Raw genomic sequence first — 17,185 nt, forward strand, 5'->3', positions numbered from 1 at the left:
CTGCCCTTCTTCCCTCTATAGGTCATTTTTCCTATATGTGTAAAGGAGTTTTTTCCTCTTAAATTCTAGTAACTTTTCTGATACATGTGGTGGTATTGCTAATTCTGAATTGGTTTTTTTTTCTTTTCTTTTCTTTTCTTTTTTTAAGAATTGAGGTTTTTTTTTTTTTTTTTTTTAAAGATTTTATTTATTCATGAGAGATAGAAAGAGAGGCAGGCTCCATGCAGGGAGCCTGACTTGGGACTCGATCCCGGGTTTCCAGGATCAGGCCCTGGGCCAAAGGCTAAACCAGTGAGCCACCCAGGCTGCCCGTGAATTGGTTTTTCTAAGGGCTCAGTGAATCTTCTTTTGGGGAGAGGGGATTATCTTGAAAAATTTCTTTGTTCTCCTTTTTTTTTTTTTTTTAAGATTTTATTTATTTATTCATGAGAATACACAGAGAGGAGAGAGAGAGAGAGAGATTGGCAGAGACACAGGCAGAGGGAGAAGCAGGCTTAATGCAGAGAGCCTGACTTGGGACTTGATCCCGGGTCTCCAGGATCACATCCTGGACTGCAGGCAGCACTAAACCGCTGAGCCACCAGGGCTGCCCTGTTCTTTGATTCTCTTATTCAGAATCACCAATTATGTATATATGCGGTCTCTGTTATCTGCCTCTCATGTATTTATTATACTGTCTTTAACTTTTTTTTTCTAAAGACTTATTTTTTTTAATAAGTCTTTTTTTTAAAATTTTATTTATTATAGTCAGAGAGAGAGAGAGAGAGAGAGAGAGAGAGAGAGAGAGGCAGAGACATAGGCAGAGGGAGAAGCAGGCTCCATGCAGGGAGCCCGATGTGGGATTCGATCCTGGGTCTCCAGGATCGCGCCCTGGGCCAAAGGCAGGCACTGAACCGCTGTGCCACCCAGGGATCCCTGTCTTTAACTTTTTTGTGTGTGTGTCTTTAACTTTTTAAAAAAGATTTATTTATTTGAAAGGGAGAGAGGGAGAGAGAGAGCATGGTCAGTGGGGCGGGGGAGAAGTGGTGGGAGAGGGACAAGCAAACTCCCCACTGAGTCTGCAGCCAGAGGCAGGGCTTATCCCCTGACTTGGAGATGGAGTCAGAAATGGGACTGGATTGCATGACCCTGAGATCATGACCTAAGCTAAAACCAAGAGTTTGGATACATGACTGACTGAGCCATCCAGGTGCTCCAATTATTTTTTCCTCTATTTTTTTTTTTGAGGTTTTTATTTACTCATGAGAAAGTCAGAGAGAGAGGCAGAGACATAGGCAGAGGAAGAAGCAGGCTCCCTATGGGAAGCCTGATGCGGGACTCCATCCCAGGACCCCAGGATCACGACCTGAGCCAAAGGCAGCTGCTCAACCGCTGAGCCACCCAGGCATCCCTATTTTTTCTCTATTTTTAACATCATGTTCATTTCCTTTATTTTGATATGGTTCATATATTGTAAAATTCACCTTTTTAAATTGTATAATTAGTTTTTATTATGTGGACAGTATTGTGCCATTATCACCACTATCTCATTCTTGAATTCCATTTCATTTTGCATGTGTTTTTAAGTCTTGTTTTCTTTATCCTGTTTTGTCCTTCTTGATGTATCACTGAAGCATATGATGTCAGTTTGTCCCATGATTAGTGGTGTTAACTTTGATTACTTGTTTAAGGTGGTATTTGTTGAATTTCTTCATTATAGAGTTACTATTTTCTTTGTAATTGATAATTTGTGGGGAAGTACTTTGAGACTGTGTAAATATTCTGTTTCTCATTGAACATTCATCTGCTGTTTTTAGCATCCACTGATGATTCTTAATTCAAATGGTTATTAGTATTGCCAAATGTAATTTTCTAGCTCCTTGGGACATCTGAGTGGCTCAGTGGTTGAGGGTCTGCCTTTGGCTCAGGGGGTGATCCTGGGGTCCTGGGATCCAGCTCCATGTTGGGCTCCCTGCGGGGAGCCTGCTTCTCCCTCTGCCTCTCTCTCTCTCTCTCTCTCTCTCTGTATCTCATGAATAAACAAATAATAAAATCTTTAAAAAATAATTTTCTAGCTCTTTCATTTCTTCTACATTTGATAGTTATTCTACTGTAAATGAGAGTTGTCTTTTGTTCCTCATTTGTTTATGTAAGTATGGACTCATGTATTTTTTTCTTTTCTATGGGCTCTAGTCCCTTGTTAGCATTCTTCATTCAAATTGTGCTACATTTGGTCAGTGGGAGCCAGTTAACTGGCTCATGTCCCTTTGATTTTCCTCATCTTTGAGCATATCCTGTTTTCTGATACAATGTAGTGTTCCAGGCTCATTTTATACTTTCTCCTACTTCAAACCTGGAATAGCAATTCAGCTAAAGAATTCTGATTCCTTTTCGTGGGAGTGGTATTTGGAAACCCAAGATCTGGAACTCTGGGTATGCTTAGGGCTTCTAGGTTCTTTTTTTTTTTTTTTTTTTTTTTTTTTTTTTAAGATTTTATTTATTCATGAGAGACACAGAGAGAGGGGCAGAGACACAGGCAGAGGGAGACTCAGGCTCCACGCAGGGAGTCTGACGTGGGACTCAATCCTGGGACTCCAGAATCACGCCCTGGGCTGAAGTGGTGCTAAACTGCTGAGCCACCCAGACTGCCCGCCCTCCTTTTCTTTTCTTTCTTTTCTTTTCTTTTCTTTTCTTTTCTTTTCTTTTTTCTTTTCTTTTCTTTTTTCTTTTCTTTTTTTCTTTTCTTTCTCTTTTCTTTCTTCTTTCTTTCTTTCTTTCTTTCTTTCTTTCTTTCTTTCTTTCTTTCTTTCTTTCTTTCGGCTTCTAAGTTCTGATTATATCTCTTGAGATTCCACTATAGCCATCTTCTTTCTATTTTGCTATAGATTATATTATTATTTTTTTTTTTTAAATTTTTTATTTATTTATGATAGTCACAGAGAGAGAGAGAGAGAGAGGCAGAGACACAGGCGGAGGGAGAAGCAGGCTCCATGCACCGGGAGCCTGATGTGGGATTCGATCCCGGGTCTCCAGGATCGCGCCCTGGGCCAAAGGCAGGCGCCAAACCGCTGCGCCACCCAGGGATCCCTAGATTATATTATTAAACTTTCTTTTTTTTTTTAAGATTTTATTTATTCTTGAGAGACAGAGAGAGGCAGAGACACAGGTAGAGGGAGAAGCAGGTTCCATGGAGGGAGCCTCATGTGGGACTCCATCCCGGGTCTCCAGGATCACGCCCTGGGCCGAAGGCAGCGCTAAACCGCTGAACCACCCGGGCTGCCCTAAACTTTCATTTCTAAAAATTGAGATATAATCACAATTAACATTGTATTGGTTTTAGGTATATAACCTGATGAGTCAATATTTGTATATATTAAAAATGTTCACAAAGTCTAATATCTGTCATCATATAGTTACAAAATTTTTTTTCTTGTGATAAGAATTTTTAACTTTCTCTTAGCAACTTTGAAATTTGCAATGTAGTATTATTTGCTATTGCCACCATGCTGTACGTTACTTCTCTATGACTTAATTATTGTATAACTGGAAATGTATACCTTTTGACCCCCTTCACCACTTCACACACCTCCTGCCTCTGGCAACCATGCTGTCTATGAGTTTTTTGGTTTGTTTGTTTTTGTTTTTTAAGTAAACTCTACCCCCAATGTGGGACTTGGACTCAGAACCCCAGGATCAAGAGTTGTATTCTCTACTGGTTGAACCAGCCAGGTGCCCCATGAGATGTTTTTTGGTTTTTTTAGATTCTGCATTTAAATGAGATCATACAGTATTTGCCCTTCTCAGATCTATTGTACTTAGCATAATGCCTTCAGGGTCCACCAGTGGTGGTGCAAATGACAAGATTCCATTCATATTTATGGCTGAATAGTATTCCTCTGTGTGTGTGTGTGTGGTTTCACTTTTTCTTTTTAACTTTTTTTTTTTTAAAGATTTTATTTATTCATGAGAGACACAGCAGAGGGACAGAGGCATAGGTAGAGGGAGAAGCAGTCCTCCTGCAGGGAGCCATATACAGGACTCGATCCCAGGATCCCAGGTTCATGCCCTGAACCAAAGACAGATGCTCAACCCCTGAGCCACCTAGGCATCCCAACCCTGAAGCATTCTTACATATCATAAGAAACTTTATTCATAGTGTAGTTTATGTATAGATAACAAACATCTAAATTCTGAAATCTAATCCTGTTCGTCATCACTCTTCACAAATTCTTGTACTATTCAAGTTGTGTTTTTCTAAACAGCTTTTTTTTTTTTTAAACAGTTTTTTTTAAAAGAGTACATCATGTCTCTCAGGGTTGTCAGGTCAAGCCCTTGTTGACTCCAAGCTGGAAGTGAAGCTTGTTTAATATTCTCTTTTCCTCTGCCCCATCCTCTTTCAAAAAAAAAAAAAAAGATCATGTCATCTATACCCATTGATTGTATATTCCTTAATACATGTTCAATAGTGTTATATGCTTAATATCCTAAAGCAGAAGGATAAAGAATTTGTTAGGTATTAGACTGGAGGATAATGGTAATCTTTACTGTTTGGTTATTCTGTGTCTTCAGTAATTGTATTGATTGTTCCATGTCTCTCTAATTTGCTCTACAAATATTTAAGTGAATATCATTGTACTAATTCATAGTATGCATCATAAATCCTTAAATTTTTATCTGGAAGAACCCTTGGATTTTTATGTACATTCCCTTAGTTTTATAGATGGAGAAACTGAGACCTAAGAATTGAAGTGACCTTCAGTTCGTGGCTAGTTGCTTGCAGATTCAAGATTTCTGAACTCCCATACTCTAGAATATTTTTGCTGTGGGTGACTGTGGAGTTTTGGTCCATGGTATCTACCTGAAGTTTCCATGGTATCCAGGTGGATAAATTACTCTCTTCTGTCTGTCTGAGCATTGAGTTTTTCAAAATGATGGGTCAGTTGATGGCTAAAATGGGAACATACAACTTTAGGCCAGAATTTCAAAGTTTCAAAGCTCCTTTTTTTAATTTGGCCCCAACTACTGGCTTTTTGCTCTTTCATTGCCCCATTTATAAATAAGATCTTTGGTTTTGTTAAGGTTTTCACTTAGCACCATTTTAACATGAAAGCAATTATATTGGCACAAGTTTCTTAAAAAGTTAAACATAGATATCATATATGGATCATAAACAAAGACTTGATGTGAATATTTAAAGCACTTTGCTCATGGGAGCCAAAAAGTAGAAACAACCCAAATGTCTCTTAAGTGGTAAATGGACAGACAAACCATTAATGCAGTTATTCCTACAATGGAGTATTACTTGGCTACATAAAGGAATGGAGTACTGATACATGCCACACTGTTGATAAATCTCCTAAATGTTGTGGTAAGTGCAAGAATCTAGACATGAAGACCACATATTTTATGATTTCATTTAGATGAAATGTCCACAAGAAGTAAATCTGTGGAGACAGAAAGTACATGAGTGGTTGCCTAGAACTGAGAGTAGAAATAAGGAATGGCTTGCAAATGGGCATGAAATGTCTTTTTTGGGGTGATGGAAGTGTTCTAAAATTGGATCATGGTGATAGTTGCTCAACTCTTAATATAATAAAAACTGTTGAATTGTATACTTTTTAAAAAAAATATTTTATTTATTTATTAGAGACAGAGAGGGAGGCAGAGACATAGGCAGAGGGAGAAGCAAGCTTCGTGCAGGGAGCCCCATGTGGGACTGGATCCTGTATCCCAGGATCATGCCCTGCGCTGCAGACAGATACTCAACTGCTAAGCCACCCAGGGGTTCCTGAATTGTATACTTAATGAGTGTTATATAAATTATACCTCAGTAAAGCTGCTAAAAATAGTTTTTTAAACTAAAAATAGTTTAAAATTACTATATTTATTATATTTAAGTATCTTATCCTGTTTACATTATTAAGCATTTTATACTGCTTTCTTTCCACCTATAAATATGATTTTCAAAAAGTGCTAATGTCTAGGCGCCTGGGTGGCTCAGTCAGTTAAGCATCTACCTTCAGTTCAGGTCATGATCCTGGAGTTCTGGAATGGAGCCCTACATTGGGCTCCTTGCTCAGTCGGGAGTTTGTTTTTCCCCTTTCCCTCTGCCCCTTCCCCTACCTGTGCTCTCTCTTTCTCTCTCCCTCTCTCTGTCAAATAAAATCTTAATATATATGTGTGTGTTGTGTGTGTATGTGTGTATACATAATTTTTTTTAAAGTGTTAATGTCCAGTGATGTTAATGATAATAAAAACAGCCAGCATTTGTATGATACTTACTGGGCATTATGCTAATTTTTCTCAGATTATCTCACAGCAACAGTATAATATAGGTATTATTATCCCCATTTTACAGCTGGGGAAACAGTCTCATGGAGGTTAAATAACTTGTCCAAAGTCACATAACTAAGGAGACCATCAGACAGGAATTGGAACAGAGGCACTCATGTCCTCCATGTTCCTTGTGTGAAAATGCAGTGTTTTTGGTGGCAGTTTATACTGCTTTTCATATACTATGACTGTGTTGAACACCCACATGTGTTTGTCACTGCACTGAATGCTCTACATAGCTATTTATCTGTGGTCTCCAAGAAAATTCAAATGGGGATTCGGTGTTGTCTGGCCCGCATAGAGCTTGTGTAGCATATTGAATCTTACTAATATTTTATTTCTTTTTCTCCGCCCCTCAGTCTGAATTTTAAAGACCCGGAAGCAGTCAGAGCTCTGACTTGTACTCTTCTAAAGGAAGATTTTGGACTTTCTATTGATATTCCATTGGAAAGACTGATTCCTACAGTTCCCTTGAGACTCAACTACATTCATTGGGTAGAAGATCTCATTGGTCATCAGGGCTCTGACAAAAGTACTCTCCGAAGAGGAATTGACATAGGTATATATGATTTTCAGTTCTTCTTTAGCTAAACATAAATTTCATAAATTTTACAAGGTCAATTTCTTTGTAAGCTTCTCTTCTGGGTATTTGTGTGTAAAAGAAGCTGGCTACAGATACTACTGTTCTTGTTTGCTATACTTGGGCTTTTCTGCCATTTATTTCTCCCAAGAACGGATTTTCAGCACCAAACAGGGAGCAGGGGTATAACAGTGCAGAATTCAAGTGAGACTTTTGTTTTCTTAGCTTTTCAGATTACCGTATTGATGTCTGCATCTTTTGGACATTATTTTTACTCTGGATTATTTGGTGTTAGTACAGCAGTCCCCATATTGGGATATTTTATGATGGCCGTTTAATAAAAGATCATGTGAGCTGATACTTTGAGGAATCTCTTGGATGATTATTAATAAAGGGCATTTAATCCAGAATTAAAGAGAGGAAAAAAGTCACTAAGATATTCTTTCGGTTGTAAACTGTTGCAGTAGAAAACACTGTTTAGTTTATTCATTTGGGAAATTAGAGGAAATACATAAGGAAATGAAGCCAGGGTATGTTTAGCATAGCCACTGTTTTAAGGTGATAGGGTTAAGAACATTTTTAATCCTTTGGCCGGTACTAATCCTTTGTGGGGAAAAAGAAAGCTATATGGCTCTATTTCTAATCATGGTAGAGAAAGATACTTTCTAGATAATAGTAAATGTTTAATTTTGACATTTGCCTGCATTTTTAGCCAACATTTTCAGTCGTCCTCATATATGACCTTTTCAGGTCTTTTATTGGCTCCCCCTTTATGCATGCTCCTCCATGGCTTCCTCCTGTTTTCCTCTCCTTTCTAGTCATTCTTCTCCCCTTTTACTTTCCTATACCTGGCCATAAGATGTTGAGAATCCTTAAAGTTCACTCAGTCTTTAGCCCTTTTCTTATTCAGAATCCTAACTCTAGGCAATTTCATCCACTTCTGTGACTGTTTTCCACCTCCATGCGAACAATTCACAAATTCATATATTCTGCCAACTCAGATCTTGAGCTCTAGTCCTATATGTCCAAAATATGGATATCTCGAGAATGTTGCGGACTTGCCATGTCCTAGACCAGACTCCTATTCTTTTCTTTCTGATCTTGGTCCTCTTTCTTCATTCTTTATTTCAGTGAATCCACACATTCCACCCGCCATCCTTGATAGTCCTTGATATATCTCCCCTTTCTCACCAAGAATGTCTATCATCATTTCTTTTTTTTTTTTTTTTTTTTTTTTAAGATTTTATTTGTTTATTCATGAGAAACACAGAGAGAGGCAGAGACACAGGCAGAGGGAGAAGCAGGCTCCATGCAGGGAGTCTGACGTGGGACTCGATCCCAGGTCTCCAGGATCACACCCTGGGCTGAACCGCTGAGCCACCTGGGCTGCCCCCAGAATTACTTTTTAACTACTCTTCTCACCTACTCTGTTGCCTCCACATTTTCATTTTTTCAGAAAGTATGTATAAATCCATACCTGCTCACATGTCACATGTTACCACTTTAATGACCTTGTATTGCTCTGATAAATAACCAATACTCTCTGATTTAAGTCTGTTAGCATGTCCATTGTCTGTTCCCTTCCCTCTTCTTTGGGCCTTTCTAAGCCTCATCCAATGTGTTTCTCTTCCTTGTTTTCTATACTTGTAGTCTTTAGTTCTTCTTCTTCTTCTTTTTTTAAAGATTTTATTTACTTATTCATGAGAGACATAGAGAGATAGAGAGACAGAGAGAGGCAGAGACATAGAGGGAGAAGCAAGCTCCATGTAAGAAGCCCAATATGGGACTCTATCCGAGGACTCCGGAATCATGAGGCGAAAGCAGACGCTCAGCCGCTGAGCCAGCCAGGCATCCTGTCTTTAGTTCTTCTAAGTAAGGCACCATGACTTTAGCTTTTATTTATATTTTTCCCTCTGTCTGTAACTTCCCCACTATTACCTTGTTAATCTCATTTATTGTATAGTTGTCAACTCAAGCCTTATTTTCTCAAGAAAGCCGTCTCTGACCTTCCAGCAGGAGACAAGTTCCTTGATTATGAACTTTAGAAAACCATGTTTCTTCTTTCATGGTATTTGATTTATTTTTAACCACGCGTTCACTTGTCTGATTAATGTCTTTCTCAACCACTAGATTACAGAGTGCAGAGCCTGTTACTTTTTTGCTTACCATAATATCCCAAGGCCCACCAAAATTTTTGGTACATAGTAGGTATCCAGTAAATAATTTGTTGAATGTTCCTGGATAAATACCATCATTATTTCAACATTCAAAATTCTGGACACCCCACAGGAGCTAAGTACTATTGAAAAATGAGGGTGTTTTTTGTTTTTTAAACATTTTTTTTTTTAATTTTTATTTATTTATGATAGTCACAGAGAGAGAGAGAGAGGCAGAGACACAGGCAGAGGGAGAAGCAGGCTCCATGCACCGGGATCCCAACGTGGGATTCGATCCCGGGTCTCCAGGATCGCGTCCTGAGCCAAAGGCAGGCGCTAAACTGCTGCGCCACCCAGGGATCCCAAAAATGAGGGGTTTAATAAAAGCTCTGCCCTTTTATGTTCATGGCAGAACATTGGCTGGTGGGTTATAGAAAGCTTAAGCGTAGAGTTTACTTGGTACTAGTTTATTTTAATTATGCCCCAAACCATCTAAAATAACACTTGGGGGATATAGGAGGTTAATGGATGTTAGCTCTTCATAAGGAGCACTCTTGCTGAAATCACATTCATTCTAATTAGGGTTTTATATAAATTCTTCCCCTAGACTCCATCAGTTTGCTCTAATTCTATGATTATACACTTCCAATTTTTATTTATCATTACAAGAATTATTGTCCATTTTTAAATGTCACTCAGCTTTCTGAGGGGATTAGGATGTTACAATTCAAGTCTTTTTGGTCTTAAGAATGAAGAAATTTGATTTTTTTGGCAGAGGACAAATCCTTTACCTACTTTTTTTTTTTTAAGATTTTATTTATTTATTCATGAGAGACAGACACACAGAGAGAGAGGCAGAGACACAGGCAGAGGGAGAAGCAGGCTCCATGCAGGGAGCCTGATGTGGGACTCCATCCCGGGTCTCCAGGATCACACTCTGGGCTAAAGGCAGCGCTAAACCACCACCCAGGTTGCCCTACCTACATATTTATTACTTTGGAGGTACCTGATCTTTGGGCAATTGAAAGAAAGTGTATTTTTTTTCTTTTTGGTCTTTGCTTTTAAATGAATTGAAGTATGAAGAGGTGGTTATCTGGGCCTGGTATTTGGTCCAGACATTTTTTCGTAGAGCTTCTTAAATGTTCTTACTCTGAATGACTCTGGTTTACCAGAATGGTTAGTAGGGACTAAATAATTGTGGCCTCTGAGAGAAGCTTGAGTCCCCTTCTGTCACTATCTCATACATCCCCAAGGAGGTGTTTGACCAGTCACCTCAGGGCCAGGATGCTATTGGGTAAACATGATAGGAAGTATAGCTATTGAGGGGACTGTCAAAGGGCTGTTAGTTATTGTCCTTTTACTTAATTAATGCTTAAAGAAAAGGCAGTACAATGACCCTAGCTTTCCTCTGGGTGAGGGATATCTTTAGCCCCCTCTCTTCCTGCCAAATCCTTAGAAGACTAGATTGGCATCAAGATGTGGTCAGGGGAAAGCAAGGCTGTTAGGTGCTGACTTCCATAGGCCTTCAGGAGAATCACTGGCTTCTCTTCTCTTGAATGTGTGCTTTTGGATCTTTCTGGCCAGATTAGTCAGTGGTTATAAAGCAGTATTTGTGGTTAGTATATAGTCTAGTCCATGGTTGAGGGATCTACATAGAAGTTTAGACCAAACCCTAGTTGTCAAAGAGTGATCTTTGCCTGAAACATTTGCCTTGAAATGTCTTCCTTGAAACTATGGTGGGGCAAGCCAATGATTGATGTTTTGGATCAGGATCAGATGTTTTTCTGTGTCATCATATCTAAGAAATGAATTCTCTTTTTGGTTTTTTGTGTGTTTTGTTTTGTTAGTTTTTTTAAAACTACTGATTTCCTTCAAGTAACAACTTACAGATATGTGGGGAGTTGGTCATTTAAATAATCATAAAAATTTTATATCCTATGTATTTTTTTTTTTTTTTTTGCTTTTGGGATATGGGATGTACACTGATCTATTCCAAGCTTTGATTTCATTTCATAAAATTGAGTGTTTTGTGAGATTTAAAATGAAAAATTTTACGAAGTAAATTAACTTGTTTTGACAATTTTTAGTTTATCAGTCTTGTAGTCCTTGATCACCACACACCATAAAATGAAGTGTGCATTTTACATACAACATACAAAAGAAGAGGGCAGCAGAATTTCTGTCCTCTAAGAAATTTGAATCCAGTATTGAGGTAAAACTGACTTACCTGAAATGACTAGAGAGCCCAGCAGCTATTGTATGTAATCAGGTATCAGCTTAGGATTTAAACTGTTAAGGTTATAATAAGAATTCTAAGAAAGGAAGAATGGTGTCTTGGCTTGATATTCTCACTTCTCTCTCCTCTGTGTGCAATGTGTTTTGAATTTTTGTTTTACTAGGTACTGGTGCATCGTGCATCTATCCTTTACTTGGAACAACCTTAAATGGCTGGTATTTCCTTGCAACAGAAGTAGATGACATGTGCTTCAACTATGCGAAGAAAAATGTGGAACAGAATAATTTATCTGATCTTATAAAAGGTTAGCTCTACAGAATAAATGTCCTTTCAAGCACTGTTTATTAACCTTTCTTTATAATTTAACACATCTCATTTTTTGCTTTAATATACAGACTTTGGTAATTTAAAAAAATATGGGACATTGTGGAAGGAAAAATAAAATAAGATAAAAATGAGGAGGCAAAACATAAGAGACTCTTAACTGTAGAGAACAAACAGGGTTGCTGGTGGGGAGGTGGGCAGGGAGATGGGCTAAATGGGTGATGGGGGTTAAGGAGGGCACTGGATGTGATGAGCACTGGGTGTTATATGTAAGTGATGAATCACTAAATTATACTCCTGAAACTAATACGCTATATATTAACTAACTTGAATTTAAATAAAATCTTGGAAATAAGTAGAACAGAAAAAAAATGGTACATTGTAATGAGGTTTGCAGCTTTGTTATCAGAGTTAACTCTAAAGGAAATACGGTAAATACAGTTAATCCTTATAATTTTTGGATTCTGTATTTGTGAATTTGCCTTTTGGGGTTATGTTTAATCTCAAAATCAGTACTTGAGGTACTTTTATGGTCATTCACAGACATGCGTAGAGTGGCAAAAAAATTGAGTCATCCAACATGCAGGTTCCCAGCTGAAATTGAACAAGGTGATGCCCTGTCTTGTTTCAACTCTGTCCTGTAAACAGTGTCATTTTCATAGTCCATTTAATGTCACTTTCTTTGCACTTTTGTGCATTTTCTTGGTGATTTTGCTATTTAAAATGGCCCCTAAACATAGTGGTTAAGTGCTATCTAGTAGGTGTTCCTTAAGTATAAGAAGACTATGACGAACGTTACAGAGCAAATACGTGAGTTAGAAAAGCTTCATTCAGATGAGTTTTGTGCTATGGGCTGCCATTTTAGTGTTAATGAATCAACAATGTATATTAAATAAAGCGTCTTTAAACAAACACATATAAAATTATATATTGTTCAGTTGTTGAGAATGTTTGATCAGAGGCTCAGAGTTACCTAACCCTATATTTCTCTTAAGAGCCATTGGTTCCAATTCAGTGTTCATGGTGGCTTTATAGAACATAACTACTATGAATGAATTATGGAAAATAATTGTATATAAATAACCTAGTCACAGGATTTTAAAAGTGAAACCCTGCTTTATACCATCTTTTTTATTTCAGTACATGAAATTGTGCCACAGATAGTCAAGCCCCATTAGTAACCAGTTACTTTTAATTAATTTTGTCCTTATGGTATATTTGAAGAGTAGTTCATTTTTTCTTTTTTTCATTAAAGAGAATTTAGGTCTTTTTATGAAACTAGGCTTTTCTCACTGGTGTTAAGCATATCATTGTGTGTTTTTCAGTTGTCCATTTCTGTGTTATAAATTACTCCAAAATCGGGGATCCCTGGGTGGCGCAGTGGTTTAGCGCCTGCCTTTGGCCCAGGGCGCAATCCTGGAGACCCAGGATCGAATCCCACGTCAGGCTCCCTGCATGGAGCCTGCTTCTCCCTCTGCCTGTGTCTCTGCCTCTCTCTCTCTCTCTCTGTGGTGACTATCATAAATAAATAAAATTAAAAAAAAAAAAAAAATAAAATTACTCCAAAATCTAGCAACTTTTTAAAAAAATTTAAATTAATTTGCTAACATATAGTATAACATCCAGTGTTCATCTCATCAAGTGCTCTTCTTAGTGCCTGTCAAAATCTAGTAACTTTAAACAATAAATATTTATCTCATAATTTGTGTGGGCAGAAAATTTGGGCATGGCCTAGTTGGGTGGTTCTGGTTCAGGCTGATGAATCTGCAGTTATCTGAAGGATTGACTGGGGATAGAGGTTTGCTTCCAAGATGATTCACATAACATGGCTGTTGGTGGGAAGTTTCATTCAGTCACGTGGATCTCTCCTCTAGGCCACTTGAGCCACTTTACAGTATGTTAGCTGGCTTCTCTTAGTTCAAGTAATTCAAGAAATAGGACAAGGAAGAAGCCATTTTTCTTTGATGACCTAGCCTCAGAAGTTACATCCTTTCACTTCATATTCATTCTATTCAATAAAAATGAGTCACTGAGTATAGCCTATATTCAAGGAGAGGGAAATTAAACTCTTATCTATTGAAGGAACTAGTGTCATAGAATCTGTGGTCATATTTGAAAACTATCAGAACATTAAGAGTAGTTAACAGTTCCTGTTTTTTTCTCCTAGTGGTAAAAGTACCACAGAAGACACTCTTGATGGATGCCCTTAAAGAAGAATCTGAGATAATCTATGATTTTTGCATGTGCAACCCTCCCTTTTTTGCCAATCAGTTGGAAGCCAAGGTAAAGCATCTTTTGGTTTAAGATAATTGACTATTTATCTAAGTTGTTGATGTTTGCAAAGATAGGGGCAAAGAACAACTTTTATTTTGGAAACTGAATTAGGATGCTTCTGGTATCAAGCACCTGAGGACTCAATTCAGATTGATTTAATAAAAGAAGTTTTATTGGCTTACCATATATGAGAAATCCAGTAGCAGTATATTTTATGTATCTATGAAGACATATACCCCATGCTGTAAGTGTAAACTGGATTTTCCAAAGTGAACACTCCTGTGGAACTAGCATCCAGATGAAGAAATAGAATATTACTAGCATCAGAACTAAATTTCTTTTTATACCAGGTTTATTGAGACATAATTCACATGCCATATAATTCACCCACTTAATGGGTAGAATTTAATTATTGTTAGTATATTCACAGATTTGTGTAACTATCACCACAGTCCGTTTTCAGAACATATTCATCACTCCCCTACCCACCCCACCCCCACTGGCAGTTACTCTCAGTTCTCACAGTTCCTATAGTCCCAAGTCACCAAAAGTCTAATTTCTGTCTTGATGGGTTTGCGTGTTTTGGACATTTCCTGTGAGTGGAATCATACAATATGTGCTGTTTTGTGACTGGCTTCTTTCACTAAACATAGTATATTTTCAAGGTTCATCCATATTACAGTATATATCAGTACTTAATTTCTTTTTATTGCCAAAGAATATTCCATTATATGGAAGTACCACATCTTTTCCATTCATTCATTGATGGACATTTGGGTTGTCTCTACTTTTTGGGCTGTTAGAAAAAATGCTGATGTGAGCATCCGTGTGTGAGGATTCCAATTTCCAGTTTCTCCACATGCTTGTCAGTGCTGGTTATTATATGTCTTCTTGATTATAGCCATCCTAGTGGGTGTGAAGTGGTATCTCATCTTGGTTTTGATGTTTATTTCCCTGATGGCTAATTATGTTGAACGGCTTTTCATGTGCTTCTTGGAAGTTTTGTCTACTTCTTTTGAGAAATGACTATTGAGATCCTTTACCCATTTAAAAATTGGATTATTTTCTTTTTATTATTATTGTAAGAATTTTTAATATATTCTAGACAAAGTCCCTTATTAGATTTAATATTTGCAAACATTTTCTCCTGTGGATTGTCCTTGCACCTTTTTTTCCTTAAGATATTATTTATTTGAGAGAGTGAGAGCACAAGTAGGGGAAGGGGGTGAGGGAGAAAAGAGAGAAACAGGCTCCCTGCTCAGCAGGGAGCCTGACACAGGGCTCTATCCTAGGACCCTGGGATCACAACCTGAGCTGAAAGCAGCTGCTTAACCCATTGAAGCACCCAGGCACCTCATCTTTTCACTTTCTTTGTGTTCTTTGCAGCCTACAAACTTAATTTCAAGGAGTCCAATTTCTCTAAGCAACTATTGCTCAATCCAATCTTGAAGATTTACTCATGTTTTCTTCCAAGGGTTTTATAATTTTAGCTTTTATATTTAGATATTTGATGTATTTAATTTTTTTAATATGATTTGGGGTGGAAGGGGATTAAATATTTAAACCTAAAAAGTGAAACCATAGGAGTGCTAGAAGAAAACAAATATTTATATAATCTTTGGATACAATATTTTATATATGATACCAAGACAAAACATAAAGAAAAGTGACAGGCTACATAAAAAAAGGTAAAGTTTTTTATGTTAAATCACAAAGGTGGAAGATGGGGCACCTGGGTGGCTCAGTTGGTTAAGTGTCTGGGATGGAGCCATACATTGGTCTCCCTGCTCAGCAGGGAGTCTGCTTCTCCCTCTCCCTCTTCCTCTGCTTGTGTGTTCTCTTTTCTTGCTCACTCTGTCTCTTAAATAAATAAAATCTTAAAAAAGAAAGACAGAGGGATTCCTGGGTGGTGCAGCGGTTTGGCGCCTGCCTTTGGCCCAGGGCACAATCCTGGAGACCTGGGATCAAATCCCACGTCAGGCTCCCGGTGCATGGAGCCTGCTTCTCCCTCTGCCTGTGTCTCTGCCTCTCTCTCTCTCTCTCTCTCTCCCTGTGTGACTATCATGAATAAATAAAAATTAAAAGAAAGAAAGAAAAGAAAGAAAGAAAGAAAGAAAGAAGAAAAAGAAAGGAAAGGAAAGAAAAAAGAAAAGAAAGTAAAAAAGATCCTGGGAAAGAATATTAGGATGAATATTCATCCTAAGGATGAATAAGCAGTTGCTTAAAATGTAATATTGCAACAGCTGTATGATTTTTAAATCCTAGATCTAGCATGATATTTGGAAGCTAAATTACACCTGAGCATTCTCATTTAGAATTAGATTATGGTTAAAGAATTAGTCTTACAGCATAAAAAATTTTCACCAGATATCATTGTTGTTGTTGTCATGCAGGGAGTAAACTCTCGAAATCCTCGGCGACCTCCACCTAGTTCTGTAAATACAGGAGGTATCACAGAAATCATGGCAGAAGGAGGTGAATTAGAGTTTGTTAAAAGGATCATCCATGACAGTTTACAACTTAAAAAAAGATTAAGGTAAGTTAGTTATAACAACGTGTGACTGTTTTCTCCCTGTGTAATTCTAAAAGAGACCATGTCACTTAGAGGAAGTGTCATCGCAGTAGTCTGAAGAATAAACAGATAAAAATGGAAAAGGTTGCAGATTCCACAGGTTGCAGAGACCCTGTTTTGAGGATGCTCTTATGCTTTTAATTGATTTGTGTTTCTTGTACAACATGAATAGAAAGGAGGAAAATACCGTATGATTACATTACTCCCTTTGGTATGGTACTGTGGTGGAACAAAAGTGATTCAAATATGGCTTTTGATTAGAAAGCAGATGGGTTCAGATCTGTCCCATGAGCCAGAATAAATTTGTTGCCTAGTCCTTGAAGCAGTTTATGTTCTTGGAATCAGTCTCCCAAACAATGACAGATGTGAGGACATTGAGCTGTCAAGAACTTAATGAAGGGAAACTGAGATCACTAACCAGTTCCAGAGGAGAGTCAAGGCTATTCCTTTTTAAAAGCTAATTATTTTGGACAACACACCTGTCATTAAGCAGCATAAGGTGCTGGAAGTGTTATTTGTCTCGCTTGACTTCTCACCCTGCCAAATGGTGTTGAAATGATGGATAATGTGGGAGTTCAAAAGTAAAAGGGCTTTTAACCCTAGGATTTAGCTTTGGGACATAGAGAAGATTTTTTTTGAATTTTCATAAAATAAACATAATACGAAATTTATAGTTTTAGGGGCACCTAGGTGGCTCAGCAGTTGAGTATCTGCCTTCGGCTCAGGTTGTG

General features: G+C 37.8%; 1 protein-coding gene across 1 annotated transcript in view; it reads left to right on the plus strand.

Moving 5' to 3' along the window:
- METTL16 (methyltransferase 16, N6-methyladenosine) overlaps nucleotides 1-17,185 on the plus strand; it is a 72,998-nt gene that overhangs the window by 21,626 nt on the left and 34,187 nt on the right. The window contains exons 3-6 of the mRNA XM_041726997.1: nucleotides 6,672-6,871; nucleotides 11,448-11,588; nucleotides 13,776-13,891; nucleotides 16,276-16,418. Of these exons, the coding sequence (XP_041582931.1) occupies nucleotides 6,672-6,871; nucleotides 11,448-11,588; nucleotides 13,776-13,891; nucleotides 16,276-16,418 (600 nt within the window). The remainder of the gene's footprint in view (nucleotides 1-6,671; nucleotides 6,872-11,447; nucleotides 11,589-13,775; nucleotides 13,892-16,275; nucleotides 16,419-17,185) is intronic.

This window comes from Vulpes lagopus, chromosome 12 (assembly GCF_018345385.1).
Source record: "Vulpes lagopus strain Blue_001 chromosome 12, ASM1834538v1, whole genome shotgun sequence".
NCBI lineage: Eukaryota > Metazoa > Chordata > Mammalia > Carnivora > Canidae > Vulpes > Vulpes lagopus.